The sequence below is a fragment of the Simochromis diagramma genome, unplaced genomic scaffold (genome assembly GCF_900408965.1).
Source record: "Simochromis diagramma unplaced genomic scaffold, fSimDia1.1 OVJJ01000746.1, whole genome shotgun sequence".
NCBI lineage: Eukaryota > Metazoa > Chordata > Actinopteri > Cichliformes > Cichlidae > Simochromis > Simochromis diagramma.
In genome coordinates this window covers 675,472-698,439 of record NW_024386757.1, presented here as the reverse complement: position 1 = coordinate 698,439, position 22,968 = coordinate 675,472, and the positions used below count along the sequence as shown (strand labels likewise).

Here is a 22,968-nt window from a genome sequence, read left to right as displayed (position 1 = left end):
TTGTGTCTGTTAACACTCTTAGAGGAAAAGAAAGCTCCCTTTATGACAGAATGAACTCTTTCTATTATGATTTAGCCTCGACTCACTGTGTGCTTGGACACGACTCAGTTCTTTATATTTTGCTTCAGTGCAGCGAGACTTGTTTGTCATTTTTAAGGTGGTCTTGAATAATAGTTTGTGTCTGAAGTTTTTCTTCGGACATTAGTCTGAAAATGGTTAGGTACAATGTTGGTTTTTTTTATTGTTTTTTTTTTTTTTTAGTCACTTAGCATAGATCGTTGAATCAAGCATAAATCCAGCTATGAAAAATGCCAATGGTGACATTCTGATGGGCATCAAATAGTATTTGTGCATCAAAAAAGTTTTTAACTGAAAACTTGGCATATTAGCATTCTTTGCATTTTAGTTTTATTATTTCACCAAAACACAACAGTCATCTCAAGGCACGTATTGCCATGTCCTTGAGATATAGAAACAGAAAAAATCCTGCAAGGTAATGGCACAAGACCCGTGAGATGGATCTGACCCTTCAGGTGATCCATATGTTTTCGAAGCCTCATGTAAAATGGTTGCTGCCAAGAAGCCATTCTTAAGGAAACTGAGCAATGCCAAACTACACAATTTTCTTCCCAGACCAATCATTTCAAAGAATCCTGGAGGGGTGGCTTGGCCTATGTTATCAATGAATGCTTCACATACCATCTGGAGAGACACCTGCTATTTTATTATTTCTCATCACAGTAATTTTACTTAGTAAAACTTGATAATGAATGCAATATTCTAACCTCACTCATAATCGTTGGTTGTTACTTTTAAATAGTAATTCGTTACTGTTACATCTCCAAGAAAGTAATCCCATTACTTTAAAAAAGTAATCAGATTATGCATTACTGCCCATCTCTGCTCATAATACACTGAAACCCTTAGTAACTCTCTAGGGTTACATTCAATATAGAAACAGCTTTAGTGAAGGTTTCAAATGATCTTGTGGACTCATCTCTGCCTGTCATGCTAGACCTCTGTGCAGTGATCGAAAGTTGATCACATTTTATTACAGCGATTAGCGCCAGCTGTAGGCATTAAAAGGTACCGGGCTATACTTGTTTGAATCATTTAATAGATCTAATATGATCACGGAGATGGAGAGTCCTCTTCACACACTAAGGCTAATTATGGAATTCCACAGGGTCCCATGTCAGGACCAATTCAGTTTACATTATACACGCTTCCCTTATTAGAAGGCATATTTTCATTACTATGCGGATAAAGAGCTCTGTCTGTCCACAAAGACAGATGACACACACCAATAACTTTTTAATAAATCTTAAAAGATTTATGCAGTTAGAGGTCATCAAATTAGAGGTCAGCTCCTGGATGATCTCTAATTTTCTACTTCTAAATTCAGAAGTAGAAACAGCGTCGTTGCTTTTGTATCACCTGCGAAGTGCATTGCAACCTGTGCACTGCTGCCCGCGGGACGGAGACCAGTAGCTCCGCAGCTTCTCTGCCGACGCCCCTCCTTCTCCTCCGGTACTCCTCCGAGCACAATGCGCTGATATCCGCATGCTCGGTAAAAGAATGATTTCTTTTGTGTCGACAGTAGAGGGTGTTCCCAGAGATACGGGCACCGCAAGCCTTTACCAGCGGATCAGAAAGGTCTTGACGAGGTAAGATGATCGTGATGGCGCTGAACAATTTACATTCACTCTGCGCTCCAAACACAAGCTGGCCATCACACCCGTCAGATTCTGCTGCATACTGAGCAACAGATGTCATCGTAGCATCGTGCAAAGAGCTCTGTGTGTGGAGGGTAAAGCATTCGAGAAGGAGCGTTAATACATTTATAATACATTTCGTTTTATGTTGGTGTCCAGGGCTAGACAAGTTGTGTTGGGTCGGTGTCTGCTGCCGTGCTGCGTTTATCTTTCCGCTAAATTGCTGCTGTCCAGTCCCCGTGTCTGCTAAAGCCTCCGTCACCTCTACTCATTGGCCTCACTCACTGCATCCTTCAAACTCCCTTTGTATTTGCCTACTACATGCCTACCAATACCAATATGTAGGACTGCTCGCTTCCATTTTCGAAACATCTCCAAAATTATAAATATCCCTGTTCACAGTGATGCTGAAAAACTAGTAGATGGATTTATTATTTTTAGGCATGATTACTGTAATTCGTTATTATTAGGATGTCCTAAAAAAAACTCCCTGGAAAGCCTTCAGTTAATCCAAAATGCTGCAGCGAGAGTCCTGACAGGGACTAGAAAGAGAAAGCATATTTCTCCTATATTGGTGTCGTCTATTAGCTTAAACTAGCTCGAATTTATATGTGCAACACATCAACGTTTCAGCTGTGAAAACAACGTGACAAAGTGAAAGAGTCACTTGTAGTAACCTACAGAAAGGCTTAAATTGATCCTTCTTTTGCAAGATGCGGAAAGTAATCGAATGGGTTCAATAGGTTCTTCCTTTTCTCATGTCCCACATCTCCACCAAGTTTAATCAACATCCTCTTGGTAATTATTGCACAAATAGTTATTTCTGTCTTGGTGGAGGAGGACCATTTCAGTTTTACATAGCTTTATGGTAAGTTCAATTCTAATTCTATTCTATTCTACTTCTAATTTTTAGCTGCCTTCCTTGTACTGTTTTGATTCATTCTCTGTCATTCCAACAGTGGACAACCTTATCAGACACAAACAGTAAGATATCAAGTGATGATCATTTTTGGTTTCCATGGCCGAGCAGCTACATTTAAGCATTACATCACTAAGTGCAATATAAAGCATTGGATGCAGTGGTTGGTGTAAACTGGGTATTATGGTCTGGGGTTGTTTTCACAAGCTCCAGTGAAAGGAATTCTTGTTTGTTTCAAACAAACTATTTTGTCTGTTTTTGTCTATTTGTTTCTACCTCCCCACCTGTTGTATTTTTTTATTGTTTTGGTGTCTTGCCTGTCTTGCCTTAGACATCGTTGTACTATTCCACATATAATGTAATGTCTGAAATAAAACAAAAACAAACAAACAAATAAACAGATAAAAGATTCACATGAACAAGAGGAGCCTATAGAGATTCTGTATAGCTGTTGTTGCAAAAGCAAAATGTGTTCGGCACCACCGTGCACTCAGATCACAATACTGACTGCAGGACAGGTTTTCTTTTTTAAAAAAAAGTTCACATACTTGTGAAGGCGGACAAGCGTATACTTTTGACAAAATATTGTGGGTCACTGTGTGCTTCTTGGTACATTCAAGTACTCCTGGTGGCCAAAAACGGTTATTGCATTAGTAAGTATGATTTCAGGTATTTAATTTTATAAGTCATCTCTTATGACAGAGAATGATGTAACAAGCAGAGAACGTTAGAGTATATTATTGCCTTATGATTGTAATAATCCTTGCCATTCATGCTCAGTGATAAAACTGACTTTTTGTCCGTGTGTGCTGTCCTCCACAGGGACCTGCTGGTGACCTTGGCCCTGGGTCAGGTCCTGTCCTTGTTAATTTGCGCTTTAGGTCTGACAAGCAAATACCTGGCGAATGACTTTCACGCTAACACTCCAGTGTTTCAGAGCTTCCTCAACTACATCCTGCTGTTTCTGGTGTACACTACCACGTTGGCAGTCAAGCAAGGTAAAGCCACAAGCTAAGATGTGTGAGTGCATAAATCAATATCAATATTCTATCTAGCTATCTAATTATAATAAGAATGATAATAATGAAGATGAGGCAACTGTCTATGTCAATGAATACCAGGGTCTATACAGTCTTTTTTGTGTTGACTTTTAATTCAAGTTCAGTTTGAGTACCATCAGGCCTGTTTTATGTTTTGTTTTTATGTTAATATTGTCACAGCCTGCGGAGGCAGACTGTGTGGAGTGTGTGAGGAGGACCCAGGTGGAGACACAGATGAGAACCAAAACTAAACTTGAACAAAAAGCAAGCCTTTATTTTGGGGCTGAAACTCACAAACATAAGACAAGGCAAAATGAGAGAAAACCTAAATATACACTGGGCAAATTTTAACTATGACTTTAAACTATGATTCTCACTATGATTTTTAACAAGATAACTATGAAAACTGTGACATGATGTGGGTAGCACAGACACAAGACACTGAAGTCAAGAAGACAGAGGGCTTAAATACACAAACGAGGAGATCAATGGAAGTGGAGACACATGAGGAAACAGCTGACTAGAATGAACCTAATGACACCATGGAACACAAGACCCCTTCAAAATACAACAGGAACTATAAATAGGACGCAGACGTGACATGAGCTTGACAACATGAACCACGCAGACATGAGACATGACAGACAGACACACTAACCAATATGGGAGACTTAAACACAGGGGTGGGACACAAGGGGAACGTGATAAGCCATGAACTTACACTGTAGCCTAGGCATGACAGAATTTAACCAGATAAGCTGAAATGAAACTAGACTCGCAAATAAATACCAAAATGAAGAGCAGGGATCCAAGCACAGAACCTTGAGGCACATCTTGGTTAACTGGAGTAGACGTGTAACAGACTGGGTGGCTGTAGCTCAGGCGGTATAGAGCAGGTCATCTGCTAATTGGTTGTTCAAACCCTCCAGTCTGAATCCTAAATATCCTTGGGCAAGATACTAACCCCAAGATGCACTCCGATGCATCCACTGGAGTATGAATGTGTGCTAATGTTAGTTAGAAAGCACTTGTATAAAGTGCTTTGAGTGCGAGATAGAGTAGAAAAGTGCTTTATGTCCATTTACTGTTCACAAACTATTGTGTGTTGGAGAGATAGGACTGAAAGCAAGAGAGTAAAGCACCGGTTAGTTAGATGAGAAACCGGTGTTGAAGGCTAGAGAAAGGTCCAGCAGGATGAGGATGCTGAGTTAGAGGTTAGTGGTCAGAGTCCACTCCAATAAGAGTGGACATTAGTTATTTTGATGAGAGCCACTCATTTAGCTTGGGAGTCACTTCACCGAGCGCTTCGATTACCACTGGGATCACTGTTACCTTCACCCTCCACATCTTCTCGAGCTCTTCTCTGAGCCCTTGTTACTTCTCAAGCTTCTCATGTTCCTTCATGCCTTCCTTCTGTATTGCTACATCTATCACTAAGGCCGTCTTCTTCTGCTTGTCCAACACTATGTCTGGTTGGTTAGCCACCACCATTTTGTCCGTCTGTATCTGGAAGCCCCTCGGTCATTCTCCACCACCCTTGGGGGAGTTTGCCATTTTGACCTCGGGACTTCCAGGCCATATTCGGCACAGATGTTTCTATATACTATGCCGGCCACTTGGTTATGGTGTTCCATGTATGCCCTGTCTGCTAGCATCTTGCACCCTGCTGTTATGTGCTGGATTGTCTCGGGGACATCTTTACACAGTCTGTGCCTCGGGTCTTGCCTGGTGTGATAGACCCCAGCCTCTATGGATCTTGTGCTCAGAGCTTCTTCCTGTGCTGTCATGATTAGTGCCTCTGTGCTGTCTTTTAGTCCAGCTTTGTCCAGTCACTGGTAGGATTTCTGGATGTCAGCCACCTCCACTATTTGCAGTTGTACATATTGATAAGTTTGTAGCTTGAACCCATCCGCTGGAACGTTGAAGACAATATAATTACTAGGGGTGCAACGATACACAAAACGGTTCGGTTCGGTTCGATACTTTGGTGTCACGGTTCGATATTTTTTCGATACAAAATAAAATGTTCATGCCTTTTTCATTTGTCATTTATTAAAATTATAAATATATATTTTAACTCAAAAGTACAGTTTTTAAATTTAACCCTAAACCTTGTGCGTGTTTTTTATTTTGACAGCGAATGCGCACCTGCGGACCACTTATGTGCACCCCTGGTTATTTAGCTCGTCATATTGCAGCCACAGAAATTATTTTGTCCATGAAACCATAAAGCTGCACTTTCTTTTTGCCTTATAGTCCGATTTGTCATAACTTTTCCGTTTTGCAGTAAGCTTTTCTTTGGCTGTCACTTCTTCACCCTGACCTGTCTTATTTGGCTCAGCAGAACTGAAATATATATCCTGCTGCTTTTACACACACACTCACATAAGCTCAGCGATTCTCTGCGCGATCAACCTCTCACATGTTTAAGCTTGCTGCGGGAGATTTCACTTGTCATGTTTGCGTAGTAAGCTAACGATTGATAAGACAATGTCAGAGGAATTGGTGCACAAATTATCATCACTCACCAATCAGTACTGTCGCTCTCTATACACAGTTCACGCGATTGCAAAGTGAAAGCAAAAAACAAGCGCAAATTCAAACGCGATTTGAATATGTCACATATTGACAGTGGCTCACCCATGCCAATGACATAATTACCCAGCTACATTTCCGAAAGAATGCAAAAGCATTGACATATATTTTTCCTTCCTACGATAGGCCGACGGGCAGGGCAGAGATAGATTTTGGTAGCCCGACTGGAAAAATCACTAGCCCCGGGACGTCGGGCTAGCGATTTTGCGAGCCCTGTATCTGATTGAGGAATCACTCATCTTTGGAAAAGAGAGTTTATTACAGAGAAATGGCTCTTTCCAAAATAAAAGCTATACTATCCGCTTCTTCTGGGCTATATTCTCAGCAGCATATTAAACATATCAGGTCCCCATAAGGAGAATCCTGTTCTAACGGCTGTCTAAATGACTCTGGTAAAGTTTGTAGCATGCATGCTTGTTGTTTTTGTCTTTGCACTAGGATGATATTTGTTGTGTTCCCACTAGTGCTTTCAGGTTAACCTCGTTAAAATGACCTTAACGCCACAACACGGCAAATCTCCGTTAACGAGCTACCGCCGATCGCCCCGTGCATGGGGCTAGACGGCCAACACGTTAACGAGCTAACTGCGCTAACACACTAGTTCCCACCCATGTAATTGAGCATTGCATGGCACATCCAACATACTGTTTTACTTTAGTCCATGACTCGCTTACCTTCAGGGTCATACGTCACATGAAAACCAAAATAATTCCAAACGCCAGATCTGAATGTTGCAAGGAGAGCTTAACTTCTGTCTTGCTAGCTTGCCCTGCGCTCTTCCTTCTGACTATGCTGTCTGTGTTGAGCGCTCAGTGGATCTGCGCTCGACAGTGCAGCCTAGGCGGAGTAGTCGAACGCAGATTCACTGAGCGCTCAACACAGACAGCATCGTCAGAAGGAAAGTTGATAAAATAAATTACAAATGTTGTATTGTTCGATACATATGCGTACCGAACCGAAAGCACTGTATCGAACGGTTCAATATCGATACGAATATCGTTGCACCCCTAGTAGCTACGTTAATCCTACCATAAAACAATAAAACAAGGTACGACCTCTCCATGCTCCTAGGATGTAGGTGTGCATTCCAGTGTGGAATACACACCAAGCCTTTGCAGCCTGCTAAAGATCACAGTCCTATCACTACACAATTGATTATACACCTCTAAGCATATATGGTTAAATATTTCTAAGCATAAATGACAATCAACAATACAAAACCTAACACATACCGTGCAGGGGCCTGTCCTTCATGATGGTTCCTCCTCCTCCTCGGGTTTCTGCTGCCTGAGGTATTCACTAAGCACGCTGTCGGTTGGGGCCGTCTTGCTGATGTATTCGTGGATGTTCGTTGTCTCATCCTGGACTGTGGTGCTGAAACTCATGGTTCCATTTGCCTGTGGGATCCCCAAGTACTTGTACCTGTCCTCTATGTCTGCAATGTTGCCTTCTGGTAGTTTGATCCACTCAGTTCTGACTACCTTCCCCTCTTTTTGTTATCATCTGACTACACTTCTCCAGTCTGAACTACATTCCGATGTCATTGCTGTATATCCTGGTGGTGTGGATCAGTGAATCGATGTCTTGTTCACTCTTGGCATACAGCTTAATGTCATCCATGTAGAGGAGGTGACTGACAACTGCTCCATTCCATAGTCGGTATCCATAGCCAGTGTTGTTAATGAACTCACTGAGGGGGTTCAGGCCTATGCAGAACAGCAGTGGGGACAGAGCATCTCCTTGGTACATCCCGCACTTGATGGTGACTTGTGCTATGACTTTGAAGTTGGCCTCCAGTGTTGTCTGCCACGTCCCCATTGAGTCCCTGATGAAGACTCTTAGGGTCCTGTTGATCTTTCACATTGATGTGAAAGACTCACTGTCACTTATTGCAAACTTCTGTGTTGCAAGATCCTAACTTTATTTGATAATGACAAAGTTGTGGAAATGACTTTCATATTTGATCTTATGGTATAAACTACTTGCACAATTTTCACGAAATATAAACAGAAAATAATATTTTTGGCTGACTGACTAAATAGGACATTTGTGACTGTGTGTGTGTGTACACAATGTTTACATATATTTGTGGGGACCAAAAATTTGAATATTACTAAACTTGTGGGGACCAGTAGCCCTTATGGGGACAAAATGCCTGTCCCCAAGAGTTTGAAGTCTTTTTGACACTCAAAATGTGGTTTTAGTATCAGGGTTACAATACGTTTATGGTTAGGTTTAGGCTAAGCAGTTAGGGTTATTCCTTCATTTGTGATGGTTAGGGTAAGATGCTAGGGAAAGCATTAGATGTCCCCACTAAGATATGAAAACACGATTTTGTGTGTGAGTGTGTGTGTGCACATGTGCTGTAATGGAGCGAATTATCTTGTCCCTATGTTTGGAATACTGTTGTGAGATTCTTTCCTTTTGTTCCTTTCTATGTTTCTCACCAGGGGAAGGGAACTTGCTGGCCATTCTAATGCAGCGCTGGTGGAAATACATGATTCTGGGTGTCATAGACATTGAGGCCAACTATTTGGTCCTTAGGGCTTACCAGTACACTACACTGTCCAGTGTACAGGTTGGTATGTGTGAGTGCTTCTGTGCGTGTTTGCAGACATTACATCAAAGCCAGCTGTCCTCATAGTACCCATAGAGTTTTTGTGAAGTCTGACAAAATAATGTTGATGTTTATGGTACAAAGCTTGTTTGAGGGGTTTTTTTTTTTTTGGTTTTTTTTTCTTAAATAAAAAAGCCCTTGAGTTCCATTATGGAAAATCAGTGAAGAATCAGGATACCTTGACTTCTGCTTCGCCAGTGTGGCATGGTGGTGCCATGCTAGGTGTTGCTGCATCAGAGCAAGCAGGTTCTTGGTTGGATATGTGGGATTTGCAGTTCAGAATTTAGTTACTCTGGCTTCCTCCCACATTTCAAAGACATGCATGTCTTTGAAATGTAATAAGTGAATTTAAATTAGCACAGGGTGCAAGGTATGTAAAGTGCTTAAAGTGTATAGAATAAAGTAGGGCTGGGTGATGAGAGGAAAATCTAATATCAAGATATTTTTTGGCCCTCTCATGATACACGATATATATTGCGATATGTTTACGCGACTCAGGAGGGGAAAGTGGTGCTCTACCTGCACTGTGTATAGTGCGAGTGGAGCACTGCCGACTTCAGTTGAATTCAGTTGAATTCAATTTTATTTATACATCACCAAATCACAACAACAGTTGCTTCAAGGTGCTTTATATTGTAAGGTAGATCCTACAATAATGCATACAGGGAAAAACCCAACAATCATATGACCTCCTATGAGCAAGCACTTTGGCGACAGTGAGAGGGAAAAACTCCCTTTTAACAGGAAGACACCTCCAGCAGAACCAGGCTCAGGGAGGGGTGGCCATCTGCCGAGACTTGTTCTGGAGAGGGAAAGAAGACAAGAAAAATCATATGCTGTGAAAGAGAGCCAGAGATAATAAAAGTATGATTCAATGATGGGTGATGTGAAGGAGATGTGAAGGAGAGTCCGTAGTTGGATACAGGAGGAACAATGCGGCTTTCATCCTGGTCGTGGAACACCGGACGAGCTGCTTTGTGGACTTGTGGAAGGCATTTGTCTATGTCCCTGGTAGTGTCCTGTGGGAGGTGCTTCAGGAGTATGGGGTGTCATAAATGGAAACTCTAACGGCCTTTGAGCCTGTTACCAGCTTAGGTGGGTTGCCGAACTGGCGGTGAGGTGACAGTGAAGTTGGCCATAAATAGCCTCCATTGATTGTCCAGATCTAACTCTAGGTGCGCTGTCCAGTTGAGAGAATGGTAGGCCCGCCCCAAGGTGGTTACAGGAGGCAGGGATCCACACCAGCTACACCCACCTGCTCAAATGGACACTTCTCTGCTTAGGCTGCTGCTCCCTCGACCCAGATCCGGATAAGCGGAAGAAGATGGATGGATGGATGAATAATTATTCCTGCAGTCTTACTATTTATATTATATTCCTGCACAGTTTGTGTGGGTCACCCACAATTTCATTGTACATCTACAATGACAATAAAGGGCTATTCTGTTCTATTCTATTTGATTATTAATCTTTGGGTCTCTTAAACATTAAATTGGTATCCTCTGACAGTGATGTGGATCTAATCTGCATTGACAGACCACTAGGAACTCTACTGAAATCAAACTCTACTGAAAATGTTTAGAATACACAGTAATGGAGCCACTAGTCAACAGTAACAAAAAGATAAGTCTGATTAGAAGGAAACAACACTTCCGGTGTGAACGTAAAAAAGAAATCATCAACCTGTTTATTTTTTTCTCTGTGCACGATTCTTTCTCTCAGCTCTTAGACTGTTTTGTCATCCCAGTGGTATTGCTGCTGTCCTGGTTCTTTCTCCTAGTGAGATACAAGACTGTCCATTTTGTCGGGACAGGTCTATGTTTGCTTGGCATTGGCTGCATGGTAGGAGCTGACATTCTTCTTGGTGGACAGCAAGGCTTTGGCAAGTACCAAGTACACACTGTCAAGTACACATAAATACTTAAAAGATGACACTCAACAAATTTACATTTGATTGCAAGCAGCTCATCAAGGCACAGATCCACTGGTAATTTGATATGATAAACAATGCATTATTGTGGCCCACTAAGGGTGCATGCATGTGTGGGTGCTGTGAGTTTGTTGGGGTCTCTTGGTCATTTGTGAGTGTTCATTCCTCCTCTCTTTCTTCCTGAATCTTTCCAGGAGAGCAGAAGCTGTTTGGGAATCTGCTAGTTCTGGGAGGAGCAATGCTGTATGGAATATCCAATGTATGCGAAGAGTTTATTGTAAAGAACTTGAGTCGTGTTGAATTCCTGGGCATGTTGGGACTATTTGGATCCTTCTTCAGCGGCATTCAGCTGTGAGTTTGTGTGGAGGAGAAACATGCTTCATAAATGCAAGTGGTCAAAATTTAATAAGTAACAAGCTAGGTATATTTAGCACAGTTTTGATGTAGTTTTCTTTAATTTCTAAATTGAATTTTAAATTTAATCAAATTTTAGACATATTGTACTTTTAACTGAACTATGTGTATTTTACAGCATTTGTTATTAGCCTTTAAGAGAATACATTTTACCTTTAAAAAAATTAAGTATTAATGCATAATGATAACACAGGTTCATTACAGGTACAAATGGTGAGAGGATGTAAGAACAACACTTTCTGAATGTAACTTATAGGTAGGCCTTTCCACTCATTCCTATCAGGTATTTTAGACAAATTTTCACCAGGAAATGAAATCTAAAACTTTGAGGCACATGGACTAGTTCTTATATAGAACTTTTTTTTTACTCCACCTGAGCACTCAAGCCAGTTTATACAACTTAACTTATTCACCCATTCACACAAGCACTTTTTTATGTGTTTTCTAAGTAAGTGCTTTCTATCTAACATTCATACTCCAGTATATGCATTGGAGAGAGCAACTTGGGGTTAGCATCTTCCCAAGTATATATGGCATGCACAATAGAGCAGCCAGGAATCAAACCACCAAACCTTCCAGTTGGTATGCAGATGACCTGCTCTCCCTCCTGAGCTACAACCACCCCATTTATCTGCAATTTGAACCTTTACACAAAAAGCGAAACAGCACTGAAAGTGTCTTGATGCATGCTCAATCATCCAGGTAAGGAAATCCCAAAAGGTTGATTCTGTTCATTTGAACATAGTGTTTTCAGTGGGAGAAACGTTTTGTCACTCATCCAAGTGACTTCTTCAGTCTCTGCTGACTGCAGGTTTCTCCAACTGTATAATGAGTACATTAGTATAATGACTGAAACTAGCACCACTGGCAAACAATGGGCCATGAGGTCAGTTTCTTGATCATTAATATGCAAATTGTTATGTTACGTCCAGATGAACAGAATCAACTTTTTTGGGACCACTGAAAGTGGTTTTGGCCATACTAAACTAGAATAAACATTCTTTGTCCACTGTGCACCAAGTGCCAAGACCCTAAAGGAACTCTGGTTCTGTAAAAATAAGCCAGTGCTATTAAATCTCTGTGTATGCTTTGTTGCAGGGCTATCATGGAACACAAAGAGCTTCTAAGAGTATCCTGGAACTGGCAGATAGGTGACTCTGAACACACACACACACACACACACACACACACACACACACACACACACACACACACACACACACACACACACACACAGAGTTGTGTGTGTGTGTGTTAGTTGACCCTCGGATACAGGTGGAACAATGCGGTTTTCGTCCTGGTCATGGAACACTGGACCAGCTCTTTATCCTCTTGAGGATACCCGAGGGTGCATGGGAGTTTGCCCAACCAGTCTACATGTGTTTTGTGGACTTGGAGAAGGCATTCGACCATGTACCTCGGGATGTCCTGCGGGGAGTGCTCCGGGAGTATGGGGTGTCTGGCCCATTGCTACGGGCCATTCAGTCCTTATACGACCGCTTTTGAAGAGCTTGGTCCGCATAGCCAGCAATAAGTCGGACTTGTTCCTGGTGGGTGATGGGCTCCGCCAGGGCTGCCCTTTGTCACCGATTCTGTTCACAATTTTTATGGACAGAATTTCTAGGCGTAGCCAAGTGGCGGAAGGCTTTCACTTTCTCAGGATCTCATCTCTGCTTTTTGCAGATGATGTGGCTTTTTGCAGAGATGCTGACCTACAGCATCTCTGTATTGACCTAGAGGTCAATGAAAATGCAGTTGATGCATTTACTCACACTTCCAAGCACATGGGTCCTCGTATTGAAGTATGTAATGAAGCTCATCACTTAGGAAAACATGGGAAACCATCACTCAAGGATAAAAAGTCAAAGCATTTGTTTCTCAAACTTTATCAGACTTTCTCAAGCTTTCTCACAAATAAGACTTCAAAGATTTGCACGCTCTTCAGTTCCCTTCTGTAAGTGACAGAGTCAGAGATGGAACTAGTGTGCTTTATCAAGGGATGGGCTTCTGAGAAGAAATTTTCAAGCTACATGCTTGCATTATAAGGTAGCCCTTTCTAGTGGCTGCTGCCAGTCACACAAGATGGCATTTTGATGGTAGGTACATCAGCCATAAAAGAGGAGGCAAAGCACCCTGAAACCTCTCATTCTCAGATATGCTCACATGGATCTTGGTCAAAGTGGCAGGAATCACATTCAAGTTAGTTCAGTTCAACTGTATATGTGTATAGAGACTATTTACAACAGTCCCTTAAGGCACTTCATTGTAAGATAAAGACCACATAGTATTGGAATCAGACAACCCCCTATGAGCAAGCACTTGGAGACTCTGTGAAGAAAAAACTCCCTTGTAATAGAAAGAAACCTCTGGTAGAATCAGGCTAGAATATAAATATAGATCACATTGAGGCACCTATTGTTGTGATTTGGTTCAATAGAAATACAACTGAACTAAAATGAAAAGTATTGGAGAAGTACCCTGTTCACTTACAAAAAGACACAAAATGTGTTAGGAAATCCCATAAAAGTTCTTTGCCTTGGTTTGTCTGGAGAAAAGGGCTTGTGACTATGCCTCAGTATGTAAAAAATGTTGGTACACAAATGTGTTTTTCTGCATCTCTACAGTGTAGGTTGGGAATGAAGAGTTAGCAATAACTCATAGCATGATCCATAAGATCACAATAACCACTTTTATGGTAAATGGTACATAGACTGGTTCTTATATAGAGTTTCTCTACTGTATTTGAGCACTTTATAATGAAATAAAAATAAATCCTATTAAAAACGATACCTCTTTGTGTGTTCGCAGGTCTTCTTTATGTTGGTTTCAGTGCCTTCATGTTTGGCCTTTACAGCTTCATGCCTGTTGTGATGAAGAGGACTAGTGCCACCTCAGTCAATCTGTCTCTGCTCACAGCTGACCTTTACAGTCTCTTCTGTGGCCTCTTTCTCTTTCACTACAAGGTAATCAACTGCCAGGAATCATTTATGTGATGATGTGCAGTTTAAAAGATATATATATATATATATATATATATATATATATATATATATATATATATATATATATATATATATATATGAGTAAAGCACTATTTAGTTTGACTAGACTAATTGATTTAGTTGATTAAAACTAAAATAACTGAACTGCATTGTGGTATAAATGATGTACACTGTTGTGACTTATGAAAATGCTAATGATACTTGTTGCACTTAGAAATACTTTTTTTGCTCATAAAAAGTGATATGAAGTTAAGAATGGATGAGGTGAACACAAAAAGGCAAGAGCTATGCTGGCAGGCAGGTGGCACAGGTCTGATGGTGGAGGGTGAGTGGGTTTGGTGACATGGGCAGCAGGACATTCACACAGGCAATATACAAGGAAAACGGAGTTTATCTTTACTGTATTCGGTGTTGCTATAATGAGAAATGTATCTTCAAAGCTGAGAACTTGAGATGTGTTGTAAAAATGTGTCAAAGCATATTTTAAAATGCCACCTAAGAGTTTAAACTGAGCAGATTTTCTGGAAACTGTTTTCTTACAACCTTAGAAAAAAATTTTTTATAGTAAATTTTTATCGGAAGTCTCGTAACTGACGGTCTTTATGCCACATTTATTTACGTTGTAGCTTAGTTGTAGCATATAAGAAACTATCAATAGCTTAGTTGCCATTAACCATGTCCACTAGAAGGGAAAACAGGTAATCCCAAAACTGGGAGCTGAAATGCTTAAATAATGCCTTGAAACCATTAAAACATTAGAGTTTATTTGTCAGATGATTGTTTTAGCACAGTACATTGGGTAAAATAAGTATTGAACGCTTCATCTATGTTCTTAGTAAATATATTTTTAATGGTGCTATTGACATGAAATATCACTAGATGTCGGTAACAACCCATACAATCCACACATGAAAAGAAGTCAAGACACATATGCATATACCTGGTCTCAAAAACGCCATCCCAACACCGAAGTTTGGAGGTGGGAACCTCATGATGTGGGGCTGTTTTTCAGCATAGAGCATTGGTATGCTTCATATAATTGAAGAAAACATGTACTGAGACGATGATGATAAAAAGCTGCTGCCATCTACCAGGATGATGATGATAAAATGAAGGTGGATGTATAAGCAAGAGAATGATCGCAAATACACAAAGTGTGGAGCATGAAATTGTCTAAAATGTCTTGGTATGCTGAACTATTAAGAGTTCCTGGGAACTAAGGGGCTAAGCTCACTTCCTGAAAAACAACCCCACACCATATTTCAATTCAATTCAATATTATTTATATAGCACCAAATCACAACAGCAGTTGCCTCAAGGTGCTTAATATTTTAAAGTAAAGACCCTACAATAATGTAGAGAAAATCCCAACAATCAGATGACCTCCTATGAGCAAGCACTTTGGTGGCAGTGGAAAGAAAAGCTTTTAACCTCCAGAAAGAAACTTCCACCAGAAGCAAGCTTAGGAAGGTCATCTGCTGCAATTTATAGAGGTGAGAAAGACGGGACAAAAAAAATGCTGTGGAAGGGAGAAAGAGCTGAATAATAATGCTTAATTAAATGCAGAGTGGTGTATAAACACATAGTGAGTGACAAGGGTTGAGAGAAGGAGAAATACTGGGCCTATGGCGCAATCACTAAGGGAGGATTCAGGGATACCTGGTCCAGCCCTAACTATAAGCTTTGTCAAAAAGGAAAGTCTTTAGCCTAATCTTAAGTTAGAGATAGTGTCTGTCTTCCAAATCCAAGCTGGGAGGTAGTTCCATAGAAGAGGGGCCTGAAAGAAGGCTCTGCCTCCCATTCTACGTTTAAATACCCCAGGAACAACAAGTAAGTTTCCAGTGTGAGAGTGATTGGGGCTGTTGGGATGATATGGTACTATGAGGTACCATACCATTTAAGATAACATGAGGTCTGATTTTGGTCAAAATCTTTTGACTTATTTGAGCTACACTGCCAGTCAATTTGTCCAGTTTGTTATTGAAAATTATCCAGTTTAATGTCTGATTGAACTCTGAAAGGAAAGCACAGTACAAATAAGTATTCTAAACTGTTGACTCGTCAAAGTAGCCACCCTTGCAGATATAACAGCTGAACACACCTGTGGCATTCTTTCTACAATACAATCAAATATTTGTCAGAAAGTTCTTCCCATATCTGTTGCACAAGTTCCCATAAATATGTGGCACTTGTAGGTTACTTTGCTTTCACTCTTTTGTCCAGCTTGATGGGGTTTAAGTCTGGAGACTGTGCTGGCCATTCCATGTTTTCAAGCTTACCATCTTGTTCTTTTTTCTGTTGTGGTTTATCAGTTGTGGCTTTGGGTCTGTCAGACCTCTTCCTGTCAGACTGTTCAGAGTGAAAGGTTGGAACAGCTGTAGGAATTAGTATGAACAGCTTTCAAGGCTTGATGAACCTCTATTGCTGCAGAACAGCTTTAAATTGTTAACCCATTTTGTGTTCACTGAAAAAGGCATTTTTGTATAATTCTGAAATAAACATTATCTTTCAGTTTTTGGTAACCTTACCTTTTTTAACCTCTGGCAGTTCACCACTTACCCATTCATTAGACTTGAACGACTTGAATTGTAAGAAATAACTGGAAAAATTGGGGTGTTCTGAACCTTTTGACCTGTAGTGTACCTTACTAAATACTGATGTACTAAATAGAGGACATCCTATGCTTTCCATTGATATGTCATGTGTTTTTTGGTGGGCACTTTTAGTTCCCCAGAGGAAGGAAAACACAAAAAAAATTCAATGGGAAGATTCTACTAGTTATTACTAGTTAATGTTAAAGCTCAACAGAGCCAAGTTTTCTTTTTCAGAGGAGCCAGAGTATCCAGGATCATACTGACCAAAGATGTAACATTATTAACAAGATAATCGACCACTGTGGGAGTAGAATTTAGCTAGCTGCTCTCTGTGTTGGTATATAACATTGAAGAGAACGGTGGAGGAATTCTTTCCGTACTTACCAGACTTTCAAAAAGACATCTACTCTGATATTCCCCTACTGCTGTGTAATCCATTAATCTAAATTTAAATGTTATTAGGAAATGATCAGACAAGAAAGGGTTTTCTGGAAACACTTTTAAACGTAAAGTTTCTATGCAATATATTAAAACAAGATCTAGAGTGTGATTAAAGTGGTGGGTGGGTTCTTTTAAATTTTGAGAGAAGCCAATTGAGTCTAATAACAGATTAAATGCCATGTTTATGCTGTTATTTTCAGCATCTACATGGTTGTTAAAATCACCCACAATATAATTATTTTTATCTGAACTGAAAACTAAATCAGTAAGGGCTAGGGTGGACAATAGATAACAAATAAAACTGTTTTTTGAGTTTTCCAGTTAGGGTGAAGAAGGCTAAGCATCAGGCTTTTAAATGAATTAAAACTCTGTCTGGGTCTTTGGTTGATTAATAAGCAGGAGTGGAATATTGCGGCTGCTGCTCCTCCTCCTCGTCTTGTGCTTTGAGGATTCTGAGCTAGTATAACTCAGGGGTGTTGATTCATTTGACCAGTTTTCTCTAACGCAGGGTACATCAATATGCTGATCAATTATTAAATTGTTTTCTAGCCTGGGCTCAGAAAGACAGACCTAATGCTTAATGATCCACATTTAACAGTTTTACTCGTTGGTGCAGTTATAGATACTAAATTGGTCTTTCTTTGTGATTTGTTTATGTTTAAGTTGTCTTTTGCTGAGTTTTGGTTTGTTTTTTGTTGGACTGGGAGCAGATACAGTCTCTAAGGGGATGGGTTTTTGGGGAGATAACGGGAGGAGAGAAGCTGCATAGAGGCTTTTAGCACTGCAACTCTGCTTCCTGGTCCCAGCTCTGGATAGTCATCTTTTGGGGGCTTTAATACATTTCTAGAAATGAGAGCTGCTCCATCCAAAGTGGGATGGATGCTGTCTTCCATGCTAAGATCAGGTTTTCCCCTGAAAGTTTCCCAATTATCTATAAAGCTCACATCATTTTTTGGACGCCACTCAGACAGCCAGCAATTTAAGGAAAATATGTGACTAAACATGTCATTCCTGGTTCGACTGAGGAGGGGACGAGAGAAAACTACATCTACGTCTGACATTGTTTTGGTAAAGTTACACACTGGTTCAATATTAATTTTACTGACCTCCGATTGATGAATCCAGGTTTTAATTGCTGCCGATGTGAATTAGAATTTTACCAAATCTGTTTATCTTTAGCCAGCAATTTCAGGGTTCATTGAATGTCCCTGCTCTGGCCTTTGGAAGACATGGTGTTTGTAACGACACGTTTCTCAAAACAGAATGACCCAAACCAGAGTTTGTTCCTTGGCGGGTGTGCCACAGAGTGGGGAAAAATTTTAGATGTGAATGGTTGGTGTACTAGGGGTTTCTGTGTAGGACTACTAGGACTAAGGTGCAGGAGGGACAGTTGAAGACACCGTACTGCTAGTAAGTTGGCTAAAAGCTAAGCTAATGTAATGAATCCCTAAAGACACGGTGAATGAATACTGTAAATATAATTAGCCAGTTATTCAACAAAGAGTGTGCTTTGAATAAAGCTTTGGGACACTAGGAAAAAAGTCATTTTCCAAGAGTTTTTACTTAAATGGGCTACACAGATAAGCTACACCATTGTGTAACAGGAACAGGAAGTGATACTGTTCCCAACACTGGACCCACACAGAGTGAGAGTGCCACCACCCTCGACCAAACCTTGGCACAGTACAGTCAGATCTTTCTCCTGGTAACCACCAACCCAACTTCATCTATCCGATTGCCAGATAGAAAAGCGAGATTCGTCACTCCAGAGAAAATGCCTTCACTCCTAGGGATGGGTATCGTTTAGGTTTTATCCGATACCGGTGCCAAACCGGTACTTTTGAAACGGTGCCGGTGCTTAAACGGTGCTCAAACCGGTGCTTAAAGAATGGAGAACACAAATTGGTCCAAAAACCTCTCATGTTCAGCTGTTTTTTTTTTTTTTTTTTTTTTTTGTAAAAAGATAACAATGTTAGCCTTTTCTGCAGCTATAGGGCATATATGGTATCACTCTTGGCTGGAAGCAGTGCTTAAACAATGGAAAAAACACAAACTTTATCCAAAAACCTCTCATGTTTAGCTGTTTTCCACTTTTTCTTTGGTCATTTTAGCCTTCTTGGCCAGGGTGAAGGGAGTATCTGCCATCAAACAAGAAGACAGCCGCATGTAGCTATGATGATGTTTGCTAGTTCACCTTACATGCATTAATGTAATAACGTGGTTAGCCTACTCAACGTAAATTACACACGGACAACATTAAGCTACTCACGCAGAGAAGAACGGCTGCTGCTGCCATCATCATCCGGGTCCGATAACAGGCACCACACCCGCAGTAGATGCGCTCGGTGTGAGGTCTCGCGGCAAGCTATCAAATACGGCGCATTTTTCGGCTTTTAAAAAAAACGCTATGCGTCGCCAGGTGTTTCATCGGATTTGAGGTGTTTTCACAGTATCACCTTAAAGCACTTGTTGCAGGCTGCTGAGTTTGCATCTTTTGCTGTGAAGTACAGCCAGACTTTTGACCGCTTTGCCTTGGGCATTTTTAATCTGTAGCTCTGCTCTAAAAGAACGTACGTACCTGGACCCGCCTACTATCCTCGGAAACGTAAAATGATTGGCTAGAATTCAAAGTGTATCACATCTCAGGAAAAAAAAGCACCGAAATAAAGCACCGAAATGTGCGCTGCTTTTCGGTCTGGTTACTACCGTTTATGTCAGAACCGGTGCCATCATGGCACCGGATACCGGTACCCATCCCTATTCACTCCAGAGAACAGGCCTTCCTTTCACTGCCTGCACTGAAGTCCAGTTGTCCAGCATGCTTTACACGACTGCATGCAGGTTTTGCATTGCGTTTGGTGGTGTAAGGCTGGATGCAGCTGCACAGGAATCTGTTCTTGAGCTAATCTGAAGATCACATGAAGTTTGGAGGTCTGTAGTGATTGACTGTGCAGAATTTGGTGACCTCTGCTCACTATATGCATCAGCATCTGCTGACACCACCAATTTGTGAATAAGTTACCGTCTTCCCCAGTCACTTCCAAGTTGTTATAATACCACTTACACTTGACTTTGGAATATTTAGTAGCAAGGAGATTTCAGAACTAGACTTGTTGCATAGGTAGCATCCTAACATGGCACCACACTGGAATTCACTGAGTTCCTGAGAGTGACCCATTCTCTCACAAATGTTTGTAGAAGCAGTGGCCATGAAAATAAGTGGGACACTTGAATTTGGTGATTTGGATTGGTGAGTGAATACTTTTGGCAATATAGTGTTAATACCAACAGCAGAGATCTCACTTTGACACTGCCTTCTTGGATAATACTGATTCCCCACATTTTCTACCATGCACTATCAAATAAAGACAAATATAATAGATTTTTATGAGACTTTAAATAAGATTTAAATAAAAGACAAGTCAGGACAACCAATCCCGATGAACTGTTATTAATCAGCATTATCCTAAAAGAAATGTGCATCTTTACATTAGTTTTAGAATAGGTTGAAAATAAAATATTGCATATATGCATATATTGAACGTCACATGATAGCTCTGTCTCTGTGTTTCAGTTCTCGGGTCTCTATCTGTTGTCATTCTTCATCATTATCTTGGGCCTGGTTTTTTACTCCTCCTCGTCAACCTATGTGGTCCAGGACCCACGAGTCTACAAGCAATTCAGAAACAAAGACAATCAAACACCATATGAACCACCTCCACTTTGCCCTAGAGTCTTGGAGCCCACTGTCATCTACACTACCCTGAGCCCTGAGCAAGGAGACGAGTTTCCTGTTAAAGTAGCCTAAGAACTGGGACAGAGTTAAGTGCATTAGCATGATAAACTTGTGAGTCAGGTGCAACCCCCAGGTTTCCCTTGTATACAAATGAATAGTGCTAGGCTTTGCCCAATCTGGTAAGCAGGATAGCTGGGATCAGCCAGGTAAGTCATGGTATTCATTTTATGGTCTGAATGGAGAAATGTCTCCATGCTCATAAACACAAATTCATTTAGCTACATATTGTATGTACTGAGAAATGACTCACCAGAATGTAATTTAAACGCATAGCAATGTGAGTTGAGTTCACGGTCATCAAAGACTGTGCATAGAGTATAGTAGCTGTATATGATGATGTAAAGAGATGGTATTGTAATTTTTATGTTATCACGTATTTCTTCTAATATTTGCAAGAGGATATTGTATGGATGTAAACTATCGTCTGCCCAATATTGCTCTTATTTCAAAGAAAGAAGTTCAATAAATTTACAAAAATAAGTGCACATTGTATATAATAAGAAGGATTCTCTGTAGGATCTGATTGTTTGCAGGCTGAAAGAAGGATAACTATATTCTAACGCCCTGTTTTCCACAGTGTAAGTATTAGTGAGGCGTGAAAGAGATTTCAAATTCAGTGTTATATTTGTCATAGGCCCTAGAATGTTGAATTCAGGATCCAGCAGATGTTTGTGAGGTACATTTTGGTTTTTCAAGAGATGCATTCATATGACTCATGTATCATCTGGACTGCTGTTACAGCTGTATACTGTTTTGAAAAATACAGGTCATTGTTCAAAATGTTTTTGTTGGTTGCTTTGATTGAAAAAAAAAAAATGTACAGTACATACAGTGAGATCAACCATAACTGAGTTTTATTTATCGGACACGGTTTTTATGTGTAAATAATTGTATGCAATTGGAACATAAAAAACAAAGGTTGACAAAACATAACTTAATTGCGTGCAATCAATGTACATTTTTTTATGTTAATCCCACAGGTTATTTTTTTCAGTGTACTCTAGTGGTGTACATGACAGATGATTCATTTCAAATAATAAAATATAAAAGATGTCCATTTGTTGGTGTTCATAATTCTATTTTTCACATCCCAAATTTCCTAAAAATAATTAGAAAACCATTTCTGAAATGCACTTACTCAGTAGAAACAATAATACAGACATAATACTGCTGAATACTGACTGACATTTTTAACAATATGTTGCGTTACTACTGAGTCACTCATATTAAATGAAACCCATTGTGGAGGAGGGTGTTTCTTCTTCACTCACTATGTGTTAATAGACCTCTCTGCATTGAATCATACCTGTTATTAATCTCTGGCTCTCTTTCACAGCATGTCTTTTATCCTGTCTTCCTTGTCTCACCCCAGATGGCCGCCCCTCCCTGAGCCTGGTTCTGCTGGAGGTTTCTTCCTGTTAAAAGGGAGTTTTTCCTTCCTACTGTTGCCAAAGTGCTTGCTCATAGGGGGCCATATGACTGTTCGGTTTTCCTCTGTATGTATTATTGTGGGGGTACCTTACAGTATAAAGCACCTTGAGACGACTGTTGTTGTGACTTGGTGCTGTAAAAAAAAAAATTGAATTGAACTGAAGTAAATACAAATAGCAATTTAAATGATGACTTTATTTGTTGAGGAATAAAAATATCCAATCCTACTGGTCCTGTGTGAAAAATAGTTGTAAGTTGTTAAGCTAAAGATTAATCATAGAAAAATAATTTAGGTTTAAACCGAATGAGAAAATGTAACATGTGAAATAAAGTGTTCAAGCATGCCAGGAACATGCTTGGATGTAGTTATGTGGAAGTATAAAAGTGCTGAGCAGAGAAGACAAACTGTTATTCCTTGTTTCAAGCTGGTGAGCGGACGGGTGACTGATCTGTGGGATCTGCAGTAGAAATAGT

The 22,968-nt window shown here is 40.3% G+C and overlaps 1 protein-coding gene across 1 annotated transcript; it reads left to right on the top strand.

The window, feature by feature from the left end:
- The first annotated feature begins 105 nt into the window (after positions 1–105).
- slc35f1 (solute carrier family 35 member F1) lies at positions 106–21,969 on the top strand. Its single transcript, XM_040026859.1, has 8 exons — positions 106–1,667; positions 3,457–3,632; positions 8,720–8,847; positions 10,609–10,768; positions 11,011–11,167; positions 12,329–12,381; positions 14,039–14,193; positions 20,842–21,969. The coding sequence occupies exons 1-8, from the start codon at positions 1,564–1,566 to the stop codon at positions 21,073–21,075; spliced, it is 1,167 nt and encodes a 388-aa protein (XP_039882793.1). The 5' UTR covers positions 106–1,563; the 3' UTR covers positions 21,076–21,969.
- The last annotated feature ends 999 nt before the right edge of the window (positions 21,970–22,968 follow it).

What these genes read in the sequence shown, in the direction of transcription:
- slc35f1 (XM_040026859.1), top strand. Translation starts at nt 1,564, where the DNA reads ATGCTCGGTAAAAGAATGATTTCTTTTGTGTCGACAGTAGAGGGTGTT. An exon ending in CTACACTGTCCAGTGTACAG is followed by an intron (nt 8,848 to 10,608) that starts GTTGGTATGTGT and finishes TCTTTCTCTCAG; the next exon opens with CTCTTAGACTGTTTTGTCAT. An exon ending in ATCCTGGAACTGGCAGATAG is followed by an intron (nt 12,382 to 14,038) that starts GTGACTCTGAAC and finishes GTGTGTTCGCAG; the next exon opens with GTCTTCTTTATGTTGGTTTC.